Source organism: Tursiops truncatus, chromosome 11 (genome assembly GCF_011762595.2).
Source record: "Tursiops truncatus isolate mTurTru1 chromosome 11, mTurTru1.mat.Y, whole genome shotgun sequence".
Lineage (NCBI taxonomy): Eukaryota > Metazoa > Chordata > Mammalia > Artiodactyla > Delphinidae > Tursiops > Tursiops truncatus.
Genome location: NC_047044.1, coordinates 61800964 through 61821798, shown reverse-complemented (window position 1 = coordinate 61821798; position 20835 = coordinate 61800964). Strand labels below are relative to the sequence as shown.

Genomic DNA, 20835 nt, shown 5'->3' with positions numbered 1-20835 from the left:
CGTCCGGAGCCTGTGCTCCGCAACGGGAGAAGCCACAGCAGTAAGAGGCCCAGGTATCGAAAAAATAAATAAATAAATTTTTAAAAAAGTATTAGACTCAGCAAGAGATGAATGGGGGAAACCCACAGCTCTGCTGTTCTGGGATTGAGGTCCTAGATGCAGCCAGGAGTGGAACAGTCAGAAATCTGACAGGAAGAACCTGAAAATGAGACAGCTATAGAATGGCTAGATAAGCTCTCCAAACATCCTTGGCTTACTGGGAAACATACATGTATACATGTGTGGGAAAAAATCTGAGACAGCTTACCATAAAGTGAAAACCAAGGTAGATTTGAAATCTGACTGAACTTTGAATGCACTCCCCAACCCACACACAGATCCATCAGCAGAGGATGAAAGTTTAAATCATTAACTGACCAGTAAACTATGCAGACACATGGGAAAGCTCTATGAAGCCAGGTTAAAAGGTAAAAATCAGAATTAAAAGGGACTTCCCTGGCAGTCCAGTGGTTAAGACTCTGCGCTTCCAATGCAGGGGACATGGGTTTGATCCCTGGTCGGGGAACTAAGATCCCACATGCTGCAAGGCATGGCCAAAAGAAGTTAAAAAAAAAAAAATCAGAATTAAAAAACTGAGCAGAGACATCAACAATCACGCAATGTGGGGGAGACAGATTACACAATTTAGGTCCAGGCAAGTTATTTTAAAAATTACAACAATATTGTTGAAAAGGGAATCAAAACCCAGAGTTGTTGCAATACATTAATCTAAAATGTCCAGTTTAACAAAAATATTGTAAGACATCATAAAAAACAAACAAACAAAAAAAACCCCACTGACATATACTCAGGGGAAAATAGTAGTCAATAGAAACTGACTCTGAATAGGTTTAGATGTTGCATACAGCAGACGAAGATTTCAAAGAAGCTCTTTAAATATGTTCAACAAGTTAAAAGAAATTATTGTTCAAGGAATTATTGTTCAAGGAATTAAAGAAAAATGTGATGACAATGACTTACCAAATGGGGAATGTCTGTGGAGAAATAGACAATTTTAAAAAGAACCAAATGGAAATTCTAGAGATTTGAGATGGCACAAGAAAGAATCTGTGAACTTAAACTACAGCAATAGAAATAATCTCATCTGGAGAAAATAGAGAAAATATTTTTGAAAAAAAACAGACACTCAGAGACCTGTGGCACAACACCAAATGTACCAACATACATATAACGAGATTTCTGGAAAGGGAGGAAAGGAAAAATGGGGAAGAAAAAATATTTGAAGAAAATATGGCCCCAAACTGCCTAAATTTCATGAAAAAACCCCTTAATTTATAAAAGAAGCTCAATAAACCCCAATTAAGATTAAAAAAAGAGATCCACACCTAGACTCATTGTAGTCAATAAAAGATGTGCAAGACCTGTATACTGAAAGCTACAAAACATTACATACAGAAATCAAAGAAGACCTAATAAATGGAAAGACATACCACATCCATGGATTCGAAGACTCAATATTGTTAATATGGCAATTATCCCCAGATTGACCTATATATTCAATGCACTCTCTATCAAAATCCCAGCAAGGTTTTTCATACAATTTGACAAGCTGATCCTAAAATGTATATGGAAAGGCAAAGAACCTAGAATAGCCAAAAATTTTTGAAGAACAACAAAGCTGAAAGAGTTACTCTACCTAATTTCAAAATATACTAAAAACTATAGCCATCAAGACTGTATGGTATTGGTTTGTTTTCTGGTAGCATCTTTAGAATGTTCTATATATAGTATCATGCCACCTGCAGACAATGACAGTTTTACTTCTTCCTTTCCAATTTGGATTACTTTTATTTTTTCTTTAATTGCTGTGGCTAGGATTTCCAAAACTATGGTGAATAAAAGTGGCAAGAGTGGGCATCCTTGTCTTGTTCTTGATCTTAGAGGGAATGCTTTTAGCATTTCACCATTGAGTATGATGTTAGTTGTGGGTTTGTCATATATGGTCTTTATTATATTGAGGTATGTTTCCTCTATGACCACTTTCTGGAGAGTCCTTATTGTAAATTGATGTTGAATTTTATCAAAAGCTTTTTCTGCATCTATTGAGATGATCATATTGTTTTTATTCTTCAGTTTGTCACTGTGGTGTATCACATTGATTGATTTGTGGGTACTGAAAAATCCTTGCATTCCTGGGATAAATCCCACTTGGTCATGGTGTATAACCCTCTTAATGTATTGTTGGATTCTGTTTGCTAGTATTTTGTTGAGGATTTTTGTATCTATGTTCATCAGTGATACTGGCCTGTAATTTTCTTTTTTTGTGATATCTTCATCTGGTTTTGGTATTAGGGTGATGGAGCCTCACAGAGTGAGTTTGGAAGTGTTCCTTCCTCTGCAAGTTCCTGGAATAGTTTCAGAAGGACAGATGTTAACTCTTCTTTAAATGTTTGGTAGCATTCACCTGTGAAGCCATCTGGTCCTGTACTTTGGTTTGTTGGGAGTTTTAAAATTACTGATTCAATTTCAGTACGGTAATTCAGATTTTCTATTTCTTTTTGGTTCAGTCTTGGGAGATTGTACCTTTCTAAGAATTTGTCCATTTCTTCTACGTTGTCCATTTTATTGGTGTATAGTTGCCTGTAGTAGTCTCTTATGATCCTTTGTATTTCTGCTGTGCTGGTTGTTTAAAAATAGCACAGAGATCAATGGAACACAATACAGAGTCCAAAACAAAACCCAACTTATATTTATAACCAACTGATTTATTTACACAAAATTTCTAGAAAAGGCAAACCTACACAGACAGAAATCATAACCATCATTTCCTGAGTGTGGGGCTGGAGGTGAGAACTGACTGCAAATGGGCACGGGAGGAGGACTCTTTGGAGTGAAGGAAGTATCCTAAAATTAGATGTGGGGCTTGTATAAATTTACAAAAATCTTTGAACTGCGTGCTTACACTGTGAGAATTTTATGCTATGTAAATTAAACATCAATAAAGCTTTTTAAAAAATGAGAAAAAAACTTTTTCAAACCACACATTTGGAAAATTCAACATATACTGCTAAATAACTCCTATATCAAAGAAGAAATCATAATCATCTAAAATCCTTATAACTGAATAGTAATGTATATACCACATAGCAAAACTTCAGTGCTGCAAGTAAGGTACTACATAAAGGGACACTTAAAGCTTTAGGGACTTCCCTCGTGGTCCAGTGGTAAAGAATTCGCCTTCCAATGCAGGGGACACGGGTTCGATACCTGGTTGGGGAACTAAGAGCCCACATGCCGCAGGGCAACTAAGCCCACGCGCCACAACTACCGAGCCAGTACACCTCAACTAGAGAGCCCACGTGCTGCAAATACAGAGCCCACGTGCTCTGGAGCCCACCTGCCACAGCTAGAGAGAGAAAACACGCATACCACAACTAGAGAGAAGCCTGTGCGCCACAACGGAAAATCCCACATGCCTCAACAAAGATCCCGCATGCCACAACTAAGACCTGATGCAGCCAAAGATAATAAATAAATAAAATAAAAATAATAAAGCTTTAAAACTTTTAGGTTCAGCCATACGGAAGAGCAAATATTTGACCTAGAATATTCAGCCTAATAAAGAAGAAAGGCTGAATGTTATACATTAAATGTCCACCTTTATAAAGGTTAAAAGAATATTACATGACCCATAGAAAGCAGAAGAAAAGAAATAAAGATAAGCACAACAATTAATGAAAATAAAATAAAATCAGAAAAAAAGAGGACCAACAAGGCCAAAATCTAGATCTTTGAAAAAACCACAAACCCCTGGTAAGATTGATGAGAAAAGGAGAGAAGGCACAAATATAAATAATATTATGAATTAAAAAATAATACTTTAGGGACTTCCCTGGTGGTCCAGTGGGTAAGAATCCACACTCCCAATGCAGGGGGCCTGGGTTTGATCCCTGGTCAGACAACTAGATCCCGCATGCCACAACTAAGAGTCCACATGCCACAACTAATAAGTCCACATGCTGCAACTAAAAGATTCCACATGCCGCAAGGAAGATCCCACACGCCACAACTAAGACCTGGCACAGCCTAAATAAATAAATAAATAATTTTTTAAAATAATACTTTAAACAATGTTATGCTCTCAATTTTAATACTTAAACAAAATGGATAAATTCCTAGAAAATTCTAACTAACCCAAACTGACTAACTAAATAAGAATAGTCCTTTAAACAGTAAAAGAACTTAATCCGTAATTAAATTTTTTTCAAAAATAAAACACCAGAACTCAGAACAAGTGAGTCAACCATAATTACCAGCAATTATTTAAGTATTATATAAATATCTTCATAAAAAATCCAAAAAAAGAGAACATACCCCGACTCAGTGTATGAGGATAATAATCATCTTGATGCCCAAATTAAGTAAGTATAGTACAAGAAATGCCAGTATCATAAATGTGGACATTCCAAATTATTAACACACCAAATCTATCAAGAATAGTATAAACAAAAAATTTAATTAATTAATTAATTTTAAAAAAGAATAGTATAAACAGAATTCCACATAACCAAGGTGAGTTTAACTAAGGCAGGGGTCCCCTACCCCTGGGCCACAGGCTGGTGCCGGTCCGTGGCCTGTTAGGAACCGGGCTGCACAGCAGGAGGTGAGCGGCGGGTAAGCGAGCCAAGCTTCATCTGTATTTACAGCCGCTCCGCATCACTCACATTACTACCTGAGCTCCGCCTCCTGTCAGATCAGCGGTGGCATTAGATTCTCATAGGAGTGCAAACCCTACCGTGAACTGCGCATGTGAGGGATCTAGGCTGCGTGCTCCTTATGAGAATCTAACGTTTGATGATCTGAGGTGGAGCTGAGGCGGTGATGCTAGCGCTGGGGAGCGGCTGCAAATACAGATTAGCAGAGAGGTTTGACTGCACAGAGACCATAATAAATCAATTGCTTGCAGACTCATATCAAAACCCTATCATGAATGGCAAGTGAAAACAAGCGTAGGGCTCCCACTGATTCTGCATTATTGTCAGTTGTATAATTATTTCATTATATATTACAATGTGATAATAATAGAAATAAAGTGCACAATAAATGTAATGCACTTGAATCATCCCGAAACCATTCCCCCCACTGCTTCCGGTCCATGGAAAAACTGTCTTCCACAAAACCGGTGGTCCCTGGTGCCAAAAAGTTTGGGGACCACTGATCTAAGGAATTCAGGGTGGTTTAATATTAGAAGTTTCTTAATGTAATTCACCATATTAACTGATTAAAGGATTAAAAAATACCCCATGATTATCTCAATAGTGCTGAAGAAACACTGTTAAAAACTCTTAAGTCTGGACATAGAAGGAAACTTTCTTAACCTGATAAAGGTTATCTACCTCTACAGCAAACATCATTACTACAGAAAAACATTTCCTTTAAAATCAGCAGTGATTTCCCCCACTATCACCACTTTTATTCCATATTTAGTAGAGCTTCTACCAGGTACAGAAACACGAGAAAAAGATGCAGAAGACATATGACTTAGAAAGGTAATAACAAAACATTCATTATTTGCAGATGATGTCATTATATTAAAAAAGAATTTATAATCCACTGGAATTAAGAGAGTCTAGTAAAGTGGCCAGATATAAAAGCAATATACCAAAATCTATTTCATTTCTATACACTATCAGTAGTTAGAAAATGTAATTTTAAAAGTAACAGATGTCACACCCACAAGGATGACTTATCAAAAAGTTAGACAAAAAAAAAAAAAAAGTTAGACAAGTGTTGATGAGGTTGTGAAGAAATTAGAACTCTCATACATTGCTAGTAAGAATATAAAATGGTGCAGCTGCCTTGGAATACATTTTGGCAGTTTTTCAAAAATTTAAACATATAAATTACCTTATGACTCAGCAATTCCACTCCTAGGTAGATACCCAAGAGAAATGAAAACATATGTCCACACAAAAACCTGTATTTGAATGTTCACAGTAGCATTATTCATAATAGCAAAAAAAAGAATACTATCTAAATGTCCATCAACTGATAAATGGGTAAACGAAATGTGATATATTCATACAATGAAATATCATCCAGCCATAAAAAGGAATGAAGTACTGATACCTGCTACAATCTTATGCTAAGTGAAATAAGCCAGACACAAAAGCCCACATATTGTGTAATTCCATTTATATGATGCCATGTCCAGAATAGGCAAATCATAGAGACAGAAAGCAAAGCAATGGTTAGAAATAAACTATAAACAATGAAATTAAACTATAAATCAATAACAGAAAGATAGCTGGAAAATTTAAAAATACATGGAGATTAAACTGGATAATAGTATTGGACCAGTGTTAAATTTCCTGATCTTGATAAATGTACTGTTGTTATATAAAAGAATGTCCTTGTTCTTAAGCAGTACACACTGAAGTATTTAAGGGTATAGGGGCACAATGTCAGCCATTCACTCTTAAATGATTCAGAAAAATTTATACACATACACATAAAAATGATAGTGCAGTGTGACAAAAAGTAAACAATTGGTGAATCTGAATAAAGGGTATTTGACAATTCTTGGTAACAAAAGATAATGGAAGTCAACAAATACAATAATACCAAAATGATTAGGTAGCTAAAAACAAATCTAACAAAAGATTGCAGGCCTTTTATAGAAAAAAATCCTGAAACGTTTAAAAAAGACATTAAAGAATATCTAAGTAAACGAAATGGTATAGTTTATGCCACAATAGGAGGACTCAGTTATCAGAAAGATGTCAATCTATATTCCCTAACACCATATACAAAAAATAAACTCAAAATGGATTCGAGACCTAAATGTAAGACTGGACACTATAAAACTCTTAGAGGAAAACATGGGAAGAACACTCTGACATAAATCACAGCAAGATCTTTTTTGATCCACCTCCCAGAGTAATGGAAATAAAAACAAAAATAAACAAATGGGACCTAATAAAACTTCAAAGCTTTTGCACAGCAAAGGAAACCATAAACAAGACGAAAAGACAACCCTCAGAATGGGAGAAAATACTGCAAATGAATCAACGGACAAAGGATTAATCTCCAAAATATATAAACAGCTCATGCAGCTCAATATTAAAGGAACAAACAACCAAATCCAAAAATGGGCAGAAGACCTAAATAGACATTTCTCCAAAGAAGACATACAGATGGCCAAGAAGCACATGAAAAGATGCTCAACATCACTAATTAGTAGAGAAATGCAAATCAAAACTACAATGAGGTATCACCTCACGCCAGTTACAATGGGCATCAGCAGAAAATCTACAAACAACAAATGCTGGAGAGGATGTGGAGAAAAGGGAACCCTCTTGCACTGTTGGTGGGAATGTAAATTGATACAGCCACTATGAAGAACAATATGGAGGTTCCTTAAAAAACTAAAAATAGAATTACTATATGACCTAGCAATCCCACTACTGGGTATATACCCAGAGAAAACTGTAATTCAGAAAGACACATGCACCCCAATGTTCACTGCAGCGCTGTTTACAATAGCCAGGTCATGGAAGCAACCTAAATGCCCATCAACAGACGAATGGATAAAGAAGTTGTGGAACATATATACAATGGAATATTACTCAGCCATAAAAAGGAACGAAATTGAGTCATTTGTTGAGACGTGGATGGATTTAGAGACTGTCATACAGAGTGAAGTAAGTCAGAAAGAGAAAAACAAACATCGTATATTAACGCATGTATGTGGAACCTAGAAAAATGGTACAGATGAACTGGTCTGCAGGGCAGAAGTTGAGACACAGATGTAGAGAACAAATGTATGGACACCAAGGGGGGAAAACCGCGGTGGGGTGGGGATGGTGGTGTGCTGAATTGGGCGATTGGGATTGACATGTATACACTGATGTGTGTAAAATTGATGACTGATAAGAACCTGCAGTACAAACAAACAAACAAACAAAAAAAACCAACAAATACTAAAAAAAAAAAGTTCCTCCAGAGATAAAACTATCAAGTTGGATGTGTCTTCCAGATTTTTCCTCTATAAAAATGATCATATATTATCATCATTTCCATAAACAGAATCACACAGACTGTTCTGAATTACTATTTCATGTGATATCAGGGACTTCCTTCCATGCAAGGGTGCGTTTCTACTGTTGTTGGCTTTTTTTAAAATAAATTTATTTATTTATTAAAAAAAAAAAGAAAGATGTCAATTCTATCTGAAAAACTGAAAAGCACCAGGTTACGATAAACCCTAACATGAGTGTTAAGACAATGAAAAAGTTCATTCTAAAAGACCTAAGAATAGCCAAGACACTCCTATGGAAGAAAACAATGTTGGAGAAGTTGCCATCCAGAAATCAAGGTTTATTCTAAAGCTATGGTAATTGATCAGTGTTGTATTTGTGCAAGAATATTCTAAGTGACCAGTGGAACAAAATGGAAAACCCAGACATCTACTTCTGGGCTCTCTCTCCTATTCACTTTGAAAATCTCTGGTTATTTTGAATAGCCCTATACCAATACCACACTGGATTAGTATTGTTCATAAACTGGGTGGTAGATTTACACGTGTTCATTTCATTATTGTATTCTATAACTTATATGTTATATATATATTTTTTTTTATATACAGCTAGTACTACTTCAATTATTTTTTTAAAAAGTGCATTGGGCTTCCCTGGTGGTGCAGTGGTTGAGAGTCCGCCTGCCGATGCACGGGACGCGGGTTCGTGCCCCGGTCCAGGAAGATCCCACATGCCGCGGAGCGGCTGGGCCCGTGAGCCATGGCCGCTGGGCCTGCGCGTCCGGAGCCTGTGCTCCGCAACGCGAGAGGCCACAGCAGTGAGAGGCCCGTGTACCGCAAAATAAATAAATAAATAAATAAAGCGCAGAAAGGCTGGCCTCTAGGAGCCTTGATCCAGGAATCTGGATGCCATTAGACATTTAATTTCTATTTCCTATTGCTATTCTCTCTGTATGTTGACTTTACTTTCTCAGGCTGCCTGTCCTCTTAAGTCTGGAACTATGGCTGCAGACTGATTTGAATTTATAGCTAAACAGTCATGTGACTAGGGTGAAACAGATTCTTCTCTGGAAGCTCCAGTTTAAAAATGCTGGATAAACATACTGCGTGAGAATATGCCATTCTTGAAAATATTGGTGTGTGGAAGAAAGTTTCATATTTACAGCCAACATTACAGCCATACTGGAAATAAGTGAAGAATATTATTAATAATCTTTGATTTAACATTTTTATTAAAACATTATAACAATAGTGCAGAATATTTGAAAAATAGATGGGGAAATATATAATCCCACTATCATTAAATAAGTTACAAATGATTTTATATGCTTCCTTTCGGTCTTCTCTACATAATTGTATATAGCTGTCATAATAGCCTGCATTCTATTTCATGTACTTATTTTTCACTTACGATATTAAAGGTATTTCTATATTGCTAAAATAAAATAAAATTAAAATGCTGGATAAGTATTCCAATTGGCTAGCTTTATACCAAATATAGTCACCTCTAGACCAATCAGCACAACCAGGAGAATGGAATTCTGTGAATGGAACAGTTGGGTCATTTACCCACTTGCAGCTAAGGGTAAAATGTCTATTACTTGAAAAGCTAGGGAAGAATGTGGGGCACACAAAATATTCAGCTACCACATGTGACACCTGTAACTCTGAGACAGGCTGATGAGAAGAGATGCTGCTGTTACAGTAGCTTTTCTATGGATAAACCTTAAAATGATCTGTCCTTTAATAGTACCTGAAGTGTTCTTATATTTTCCTATCTTTTCTGTAGCAAAGAACCACTTTATGTTCAGGAATTAGCAGGGAATTTAGGGGAGTGCATGAATTAAAAATCTGTTTTATTTTCATATTCAACATCCTTCAAGACTTTAGCATCATTAAAAATTTAATTAAAATTATTCACAGCTTACAACATAAGAAAGATAGACCTCAGCATTTACCTCTTTCACCCTTGACAATTTTTATATAGTTTTACTTTGTAAAAGCTATAAATACTGGTGGCGCAGTGGTTAAGAATCCACCTGCCAATGCAGGGGACATGGGTTCGAGCCCTGGTCCAGGAAGATCTCACATGCCGCGGAGCAACTAAGCCTGTTCGCCACAACTACTGAGCCTGCACTCTAGCGTCTGCGAACCACAACTACTGAGCCCGCGTGCCACAACTACTGAAGCCCACGCACCTAGGACCGTGATCTGCAACAAGAGAAGCCACCACAATGAGAAGCCTGCACACCACAATGAAGAGCATCTCCACTCGCTGCAACTAGAGACAGCCCGTGTGCAGGAACAAAGACCCAATGCAGCCCAAAATAAAATATAAATAAATAAATACCCTTTTTTAAAAAAAAAAAAAAGCTATAGATCCTGCTGTGAGACCTCCAGGAAATACAAGACAGCAAAGGTAACAAAAGTAACCTGAAATTCCTACTATCTAGAGATAACTGTCATTAAGATTTGGTGAACTTTCTTTCACAGTCTTTCTAGGCATACATACATACATAAATACATGGATACAATTTTACATAATTGTTCAATCAGGCACTATGGAAAGAAAACTTGTTCATCAGGAATACTTTATATTGCTGTCAAAATGTCTGCTCTCCAAAATAATTTATTGGTATTTTTTTGTTAATAGGTAATATTACAAAAAAATTACATGAAGCAGAAGTGCATTATATTTCTCCAAGTTTTTGTAATTCTGACAAGAGTTACGGGGATATAATCCCTTACACTTCATTTTGTGCAGGTGATGAAGATGGAGTTGTTGATACTTGCAAGGTAAGACCAAATAATTTTCCTTAGAAATACTTTCTAAAGACAGAACGGAACTTGAACAAGTCCTTTGATCACTTTCTGGTGAAGTCTTAATTCTCAAGTCTAAATTGTTTTTCTCCTTTTTTAACTATTCCAACAATCCAAATCGTCTTGCTTGCCTGATTCCTTGGTTTCTACAATCATGGTCAACCTTAATCAAAATTTGCCTTGAATCTTTTTTTCCATTACCACTTTTATTGAGATACAATTTACATATATACAATTCACCCATTTAAAGTGTACAACCCAGTGGGGTTTTAGTATATTTATAGAATAGTGCAACCATCACCATAATCTAATTTTTAGATCACTTTTGTCACCCCCCCGCCCCTAAAAACTCTACTCATTAGCAGTCACTCCCCATTCTCCTCTCACCTACCCCTAGCCCTAGGCAACCACTAATATCTAGAGATTTGCCTATTCCGGAAATCTCATATGAATGGAATCATTCAATTTGTGGTCTTTTGTGACTGGCTTCTTTTACTTAGCATAATGTTTTCAAGGTTCATCTCTATTACAGCATGCATTGATATATTGCCAAATAATATACCATGGTGTGGATATGCCACATTTTATTCATCCATTCATTCGTTGATGGACATTTGAGCTATTTCTACTTTTTGGCTTTTATGAATAACGTGGCTATAAACATTTGTGTACGTTTTTATGTGTAGGTTTTTTTGTTTTTGTTTTTGTTTTTTGCGGTACGCAGGCCTCTCACTGTTGTGGCCTCTCCTGTTGCGGAGCACAGGCTCCGGATGTGCAGGCTCAGCGGCCATGGCTCACGGGCCCAGCCGCTCCGTGGCATGTGGGATCTTCCCCATCTGGGGCACAAACCCGTGTCCCCTGCATCGGCAGGCGGACTCTCAACCACTGCGCCACCAGGAAAGCCCATGTGTAGGTATGTTTTTATTTCTCTTGGAAATTTCACCTAGGGGTAGAACTGCTGAGTCAATGTTTAACATTTTGAAGTACTGCCAAACTGTATTCCCAAGTGGCTGCACCATTTTACATTTTTACCCAGCAATGTATGAGAGTTCTTTTTTTGTTTGTTTTTTTTGGAGTACAGTTGATTTACAATGCTGTGTTAGTTTCAGGTGTACAGCAAAGTGAATCAGTATACATATACATATATCCACTCTTTTTTTTTTTTAGATTATTTTCCCATATAGGCCATTACAGAGTATAGAGTTCACAGTGCTATACAGCAGGTTCTTATCAGTTACCTATTTTATATATAGTAGTGTGTATATGTCAATCCCAATCTCCCAATTTATCTCTTCCCACCTTATCCCCTGGTAACCATAAGTTTGTTTTCTACATCTGTGACTCTATTTCTGTTTTGTAAATAAGTTCATTTGTGCCTTTTTTTAGATTCCACATATAAGCGATATCCTATGACATTTGTCTTTCTGTGTCTGACTTACTTCACTCAGCATGACAATCTCTAGGTCCATCCATGTTGCTGCAAATGGCATTATTTTGTTCTTTTTTATGGCTGAGTAATATTCCGTTGTATGTATGTGCCACATCTTTATCCATTCATCTGTCAATGGACACTTAGGTTGCTTCCATGTGCTGGCTATTGTAAATAGTGCATCAATGAACATTGGGGTGCATGTATCTTTTCAAATTATGGTTTTCTCTGGATATATGCCCAGGAGTGGGATTGGTGGGTCATAGGGTAGTTCTATTTTTAGTTTTTTAAGGAACCTCCATACTGTTCTGCATAGTGGCTGTACCAATTACATTCCCACCAACAGTGTAGGAGGGTTCCTTTTTCTCTACACCCTCTCCAGAATGTATTGTTTGTAGATTTTTTTGACGATGGCCATTCTGACCAGTGTGAGGTGATACCTCATTGTAGTTCTGATTTGCATTTCTCTAGTAATTAGTGATGTTGAGCATCTTTTCATGTGCTTTTTGGCCATCTCAACAATGTATGAGAGTTCTAATTTCTCCACATCCTTTACAGCATTTCTTACAATCTATCTTTTTTTAATTGAAATATAGTTGATTTACAATATTGTATTAGTTTCAGGTATACAGTAAATTGATTCAGTTATATATATATTTTTTCAGTTATATATATTTTCTATGTCTGTGAGTCGTGTTTCTGTTTTGTATATAGATTTATTTGTATTATTTTTTTAGATTCCACATATAAGTGATAACATATATATTTGTCTTTCTCTATCGAGTTACTTCACTTAGTATGATATTCTCTAGGTCCATCCATGTTGCTGCAAATGGCAATATTTCATTCTTTTTTATGGCTGAGTAATATTCCATAGTACATATATATACCACATCTTCTTAAACCAACCATCTCTTGAGGGACACTTGGGTTGTTTCCATGTCTTTTTTTTTTTTTTTTTTTTTGCGGTATGCGGGCCTCTCACTGTTGTGGCCTCTCCCGCTGCGGAGCACAGGCTCCAGACGCGCAGGCTCAGCAGCCATTGCTCACGGGCCCAGCCGCTCCGCGGCATGTGGGATCTTCCCAGACCGGGGCATGAACCCGTGTCCCCTGCATCGGCAGGCGGACTTTTAACCACTGCGCCACCAGGGAAGCCCTAATTTGTATTTACTTAATGACTAATGATGTTGAGCATCTCTGCATGTGCTTATTAGTCTTTTGTATATCGTCTTTGGAGAAAGGTCTATTCGGATCCTTTGCCCATTTTTATATTGAGTTATTTATCTTTTTATTATGGAGTCACAAACATTCTTTGCATATTCCAGATACAAGTCCTTTACCACATGTATGGTTAGCAAATATTTCCTCCCATTCTGTGGACTGTCTTTTCACTTTCCTGATGTTATCATTTGTAGCACAAAAGTCTTTGATTTTTTATGGAGTCCAATTTATCTATTTTTTGTTTTGTCCCTTGTGCTTTCTGAATCTTTCTTTATTCCTCTTTTCTTCACTGCTTCTAAATCTACCAGCACATCACTCCCAAACAGTGTCCCATGCTCTGATCTTTTCCTACTCATTCTGATTTCTGCAATCCAGGGTCTATCTTTCCTGTGTCCTTTTCCTTAAAAATCGTGCTGAGTGAAAGAATCCAATCTACATACTTTCACTTATGAATTGTATTCCTAAGTGAAACATTCTTACCTTCAAAAATAATTATTCAATGCTTACCTTATGTAGAGAATTTGCAAACACCTTAGAAACACAGTCCTTATACTTTAGGCACTGAAACAGTTATCTCAGCGTCCTTACTGTTTTGAATGATTAACAGTCCTCAGTAAAGGTGTTTCAGTGCATTAACAGTCTTGTATAAACCATGATAGAGATTTGTTATTTGTAATACTATTAAGAGGACTAGCCATTGATTCCTGTTATCCTGCACCAGCCAATGTCAACACTTAGAAAGATGCCATCTCTTGCAAGATGCCAATTTACTCCTGTCCTCTAGTTAGCAAACGACACACACACACATCCCTAAATGAATCCTTTATATATCTTAGTTCTACCTTTCCCACACAGCATTAACAGAAGTATTCTAATAGACAATATTTGCAGTATTTTTCACACTTCCTAAATTACATTTCTCCTGAGTAACTGCACTAAAAAGTTCAAACAATTTGATTTATAGTATTCTGGTTCAAAACTATGCAGGTGCGAAGTTTATCCACCAGCTATATGGTGCCTCTAAACACCAGGCCAGACTGAATACCTCCTGTTTTAGTCAGAATATAAAACTGAAAATCTATGGTTCTTTGTAAGTTGGAGGTATTTTGAAAATATATATATAAATGTATGATTAATGTGATTAATTTATTTCAGCTTTACTGTTGTTTAAGGACTAGTGGAAGTAACTAATACTATTTTGGGACTTTTTTAATAGGGTGACAGTGGTGGACCATTAATGTGCTACTTACCAGAACATGAACGATATTTTGTAATGGGAATTACCAGTTACGGATATGGCTGTGGGCGAAAAAATTTTCCTGGTGTCTATAGTGGGCCCTCCTTCTACCAAAAGTGGCTGACAGATCAATTCTACCAGGCAAGCAATGAAGGCATATTTAATATAAATATTCTGCTTGGACAGGTCCTTGTAGCCTTAGGTTCTGTTGTCTTACTAGCAGCTCCATAAAGAAATTCTGAAGAATCTTTATTTTGCCTCGTGTCCCTTTCCATGTTCTACATAATGAAAATCATTTATTCTTTTGACAAGTAATTGCCCATTTTAGAGTCCTCATGTGGACATTTTCTGGAATAAAAGGATTGTGACATATTAGATAAGTGATTATAAATTTGGCACTGAATCACATGCTTCCTCGATGTATCTTGTTGTACTTTATAATCATACTTTTTCATTTGGAATACCTTCCTAGAGTTTGTGTAAAATATTCAGTTAAATATATACTTTATGTATATAAATGTCAAAATAAAGAGTTAATAATTTTAAAAATGTTCTTTTGTTAAATTAATCAAACCTTATTTTTAAGTTAGATTTTATTTTATTCAAAAACATTTGTTTGTATGATATATATATTTTTGAATCATCATCTTGTTTCTGGTTCTCAAAGGATATTTGAAGAAGTAAGTATTTGCCTGTTTTTCAAATTCTAATTAAAACTATTTAATATTAATACTTCCTTTCCTGTGCCAAGAGAGAATTGTGGTGCAAACATCCCCAAATAATTTACTTTTTATTTAGAAATGTATACTGTGACTTTTTTTTGCAACGTTATAACCTATTTTCTGAACATTATTTTCTTGAAGCCCATGCGAAAGGTCTGTATTTCTTGGGCCCTGGAATTAACTGTGAGCAGAGGTGACAGAAGAGCATGCTGGGAAAGGAGGGATGCCAACCTGGGATTAACTTTATGATGACTAATCTTTAATATGGATTATATAAAACAAAAGAAAAAATTGACTGGTTTAGTATCTACTATTAATCAACTCACATCTCCCTTAAACTTTGGAGAACCCATGTAGTAAGGGAGAAATAATTATTTTCTCATCCTTTTTTACATTCAACCAGCTAAGATCATGTATTTTTGTTGTTGTTTTGTTTTGTTTTGCTTGGCTTTAACCTAATTTCAGGATTTAACTGAAAGCATTAGTTTTCCATCAATTAATTCCCTTGGGGATCATTACTGGTTTAACATTCAAGGGGTAGAAAACTGATTTTTTTTTTTTTTTTTTTGCGGTACGCGGGCCTTTCACTGCTGTGGCCTCTCCCGTTGCGGAGCACTGGCTCCGGACACGCAGGCTCAGCGGCCATGGCTCACGGGCCCAGCCGCTCCGCGGCATGTGGGATCTTCCCGGACGGGGCAGGAACCTGTGTCCCCTGCATCGGCAGGCGGACCCTCAACAACTGCGCCACCAGGGAAGCCCTAGAAAACTGATTTTTATAGACTTATGAGCAACACTGAGGGGATACTGACTGTTCTTTCTTGAAGGAGACCCTAGTTTATCCACCAACAAGGTCTTATAAGGAATTAGTTGGTGATGCTTTCATAGCAATCAGTATAATACATTAGTCATTTCCTGTTTATTCTACCTGACTATCATTCAGATTCACTTGATAAGCCCTGGATATTAGTTGATATTAAGAAACTCTTCTAAAATGTATCGACAGCACTGGAGGAAAAACCCTTGCTTTTCACTTCAAAGGTATGTCCGTCCTACTTACTACTTGGGTCTGCCTTTGTAATCAGGCAGGAGCTACTGTCTGTAACCTCTTACCTCTTCCCCCAGCTTAGTTCACTTATTTCAGCCAACCAGAATTCAGTTATGTAACATTTCTCTCCACCACAAGAGATAAGACTTTGGAATCTAAGGTAGACTTTGTTTCAAATTTCTTTCTGTTAACTTGGTCACTGTAAGAGTTTGGACAATTATTAATACCTCCTTGGCACCACTGTTGTGAATGATTAAATAAGTTGATTATATGAAATTCTTGATATATTGAAGGTGTTCAATAACTGGTTACTGTTTTTACTGTTATTATTATCCCATCCATGATTCATACGACCCTTTTCATTATATAGATCATTATGTATTAGATAAATACCCTATTTCTTTCATCTGAAAAACTTACTAGAACAAAGGACTCATTCTACTTATAAACTCAAATTTTAAATTATATTATTTTTTAACATAAAAGAAGCAGAGTCACAGAGAGAACTAGTGGTTACCAGTTGGCGGGGGCTGGTATTGCCCTATCCTTCCCAAACTCTTCCAAAAAACTGCAGAGGGAGGAACCCTCCCAAATTCATTCTACAAGGCCACCATCACCCTGATACCAAAAACCAGACAAAGATACCACAAAAAAAGTAAATTACAGACCAATATCACTGATGAACATAGATGCAAAAATCCTCAACAAATACTAGCAAATAGAATCAACAACACACTAAAAGGATCATACGCCCTGATCAAGTGGGATTTATCCCAGGAATGCAAGGATTCTTCAATATATGCAAATCAATGTGATACATGATTTTACCAAATTAAAGAATAAAAACCATATGTTCATCTCAATAGGTGCAGAAAAAGCTTTTGACAAAATTCAACACCCATTTATGATAAAAACTCTCCAGAAAATGGGCATAGAGGGAACCTACCTCAACATAATAGAGGCCATAGATGACAAGCCTACAGCAAGAATCATTCTCAATGGTGAAAAACTAAAAGCATTTCCACAAAGACCAGGAACAAAACAAGGATGTCCACTCTCGCCTCAATTATTCAACACAGTTTTGGAAGTCCTAGCCACAGCAATCAGAGAAGAAAAAGAAATAAAAGGAAACCAAATTGGAAAAGAAGTAAAACTGTCACTGTCTGCAGACGACATGATGCTATACACAGAAAATCCTAAAAATGCCACCAGAAAACTACTAGATCTAATCAATGAATTTGGTAAAGTTTCAGGATACAAAATTAATGCACAGAAATCTCTTGCATTCCTATAACAATGAAAGATCAGAAAGGGAAATTAAGGAAAAAATGTCATTTACTATTGCAACAAAAAGAATAAAATACATAGGAATAACCTACCTAAGGAGGCAAAGGACCTGTACTCAGAAAACTATAAAACACTAATGAAAGAAATCAAAGGTGACACAAACAGATGGAGAAATATACCATATTCTTGGATTGGAAGAACTGACATTGTGAAAATGACTAAACTACCCAAAGCAATCTACAGATTCAATGCAATCCCTATCAAATTACCACTGACATTCTTCACAGAATCAGAAGAAAAAATTTTACAATTTGTATGGAAACACAAAAGACCCCGAATAGCCAAAGCAATCTTGAGAAAGAAAAATGAAGCTGGAGGAATGAGGCTCCCCAACTTCAAACTATACTACAAAGCTACAGTAATCAAGACAATATGGTACTGGCACAAAAACAGAAATATAGATCAATGGTACAGGATAGAAAGCCCTGAGATAAACCCACACACCTATGGTCACCTAATCTATGACAAAGGAGGCAAGAATATAAAATGGAGAAAGGACAGCCTCTTCAATATATGGTGCTGGGAAAACTGGACGGCTACATGTAAAAGAATTAAATTAGAACACTCCCTAACACCATACACAAAAATAAACTCAAAATATATTAAAGGCCTAAATGTAAGACCAGACAGTATAAAACTCTTAGATGAAAACATAGGAAAAACACGCTGTGACATAAACCACAGCAAGATCTTTTCTGACCCATCTCCTAGAGTAATGAAAATAAAAACAAAAATAAACAAATGGGACCTAATTAAACTTAAGCTTTTGCACAGCAAAGGAAACTATAAACAAGACAAAAAGACAACTCTCAGAATGGGAGAAAATATTTGCAAACAAATCAATGGACAAAGAATTAATCTCCAAAATATACAAGCAGCTCAATATCAAAAAAACAAACAACCCAATCAAAAAATGGATGGAAGACCTAAATAGACATCTCTCCAAAGAAAACAGACAGGTGGCCAAGAGGCACATGTAAAGATGCTCAACGTCACTAATTATTAGAGAGATGCAAAACAAAACTACAGTGAGGTAATACCTCACACCGGTCAGAATGGCCGTAATCAATCTACAAACAATAAACGCTGGAGAGGGCATGGAAAAAAAGGGAACCCTCTTGCACTGTTGGTGGGAATGTAAACTGATAAAGCCACTATGGAGAACAGTATGGAGGTTCCTCAAAAAACTAAAATAGAACTACCATATGACCCAGCAATCCCACTCCTGGGCATATACCCTGAGAAAACCATAATTCAAAAGGACACATGTACCCCAATGTTCATTGCAGCTCTATTTACAATAGCCAGCACATGGAAACAACCTAAGTGTCCATCAACAGATGAATGGATAAAGAAGCTGTGGTATATATATACAATGGAATATTACTCAGCCATAAAAAGGAACAAAATTGGGTCATTTGTAGAGATGTGGATGGACCCAGAGACTGTCATACAGAGTGAAGTAAGTCAGAAAGAGAAAAACAAATATCGTATACTAACGCATATATGTGGAATCTAGAAAAATGGTACAGATGAACCTATTTCCAGGGCAGGAATAGAGACAGAGACGTAGAGAACAGACATGTGGATACAGTGGGGGAAGGGGAGGGTGGGACGACCTGGGAGATTAAGATTGATACATATACACTACCATGTGTAAAACAGATAGCTAGTGGGAACCTGCTATAGAGTACAGGAAGCTCAGCTCGGTGCTCTGTGATGACCTAGATGGGTGGGAGGGAGGTCCAAGAGGGAGGGGACATATGTATACATATAGCTGATTCACTTCATTGTACAGCAGAAACCAACACAACATTGTAAAGCAATTATACTCCAATAAAAAATAAAGTTGGAAAGAGGAAACATTAGAAAGCATACGGAGTGGCTAAATACATACCAGACAAAATAGACTTCAGGACAAAAATAAACACTAAAAACAAAGAAGGACACTTCATAATGATGAAAAGGAAATGTATCAGGCAGCTACAACTATTATAAATGTATTTGTGCCTAATAATGGAGTCTCAAAATACATGAAGCAAAAACTGAAATAACTAAAGGGAAAAACAAATTCACAATCATAATTGTAGATGTAAGACATCTCTCACTATAATTGACAGAGCAACTAAATAATAAGAATACAGAAGATCTGAATGACACTTTCAGCTACCTTAACTTAATTGACATTTATAGAACATTACACCTGACAACTTCAGAATACACATTCTTTTCAATGAACAGGGACCACTTTCTGAGAAGAAATATATTTTGGGCCATAAAACAAATTTAAATAGACTTCAAAAGATTGAAGCCCACATAGTATGTTCTGTGACAATAAAATTAAATTAGAAATCAATATACAAAGATACCTATGAAAGCCCCAAATATTTAAACAACTTCTAAATAATCCATGGGGTCAAAGAAAAAAATCACAAGGAAAATTAGAAAACATTTTAAATTGAATGAAAATGAAAACACAGTACATCAGACTTTGTGTATCCACCTAAAACAGTGCTATAAGAAAAACTTATAGCTTCAAATACTTACATTAGAAGAGGCAAGGGGGGCTTATATCAATTATTAAGGTTTTCAACTTCAGAAGTGAAAGATGATCAAATTAAATTCAATGTAAGTAGGAAAAAACATAATAAAGTCCAGAAATAATGAAATAGAAAACAAACACTAGAGAAAAATTAACAAAACTTAAAAGCTAGTTTTATGAAAAGATCAATACAAGTGAAAAACCTCTAGATAAACTGACTAAAAAAGGGACACAAACTGGACTTCCCTGGCTGTCCAGTGGTTAAGACTCCGTGTTTCCACTGTGGGGGGCGGGGGGTGGGGGTGGCCAAGTTCGATCCCTGGTGGGGGAACTATTATCCTGCATGCCCCGGGGTGTGGTCAAAAAAAAAGGACACAAAGTATATTGGAGGAGGTCATCAAGAGGACGTAATCAGTGATTGACTGATGGGCTGG

At 36.4% G+C, this 20835-nt stretch overlaps 1 protein-coding gene across 1 annotated transcript in view; it reads left to right on the top strand.

The window, feature by feature from the left end:
• The window catches only part of TMPRSS12 (transmembrane serine protease 12), a 37257-nt gene extending 22281 nt beyond the window's left edge, over window positions 1-14976 (top strand). Inside the window, exons 4-5 of the mRNA XM_073789292.1 lie at window positions 10692-10834; window positions 14725-14976. Coding sequence (XP_073645393.1) covers window positions 10692-10834; window positions 14725-14976 — 395 coding nt within the window. The remainder of the gene's footprint in view (window positions 1-10691; window positions 10835-14724) is intronic.
• Window positions 14977-20835: the final 5859 nt, after the last annotated feature.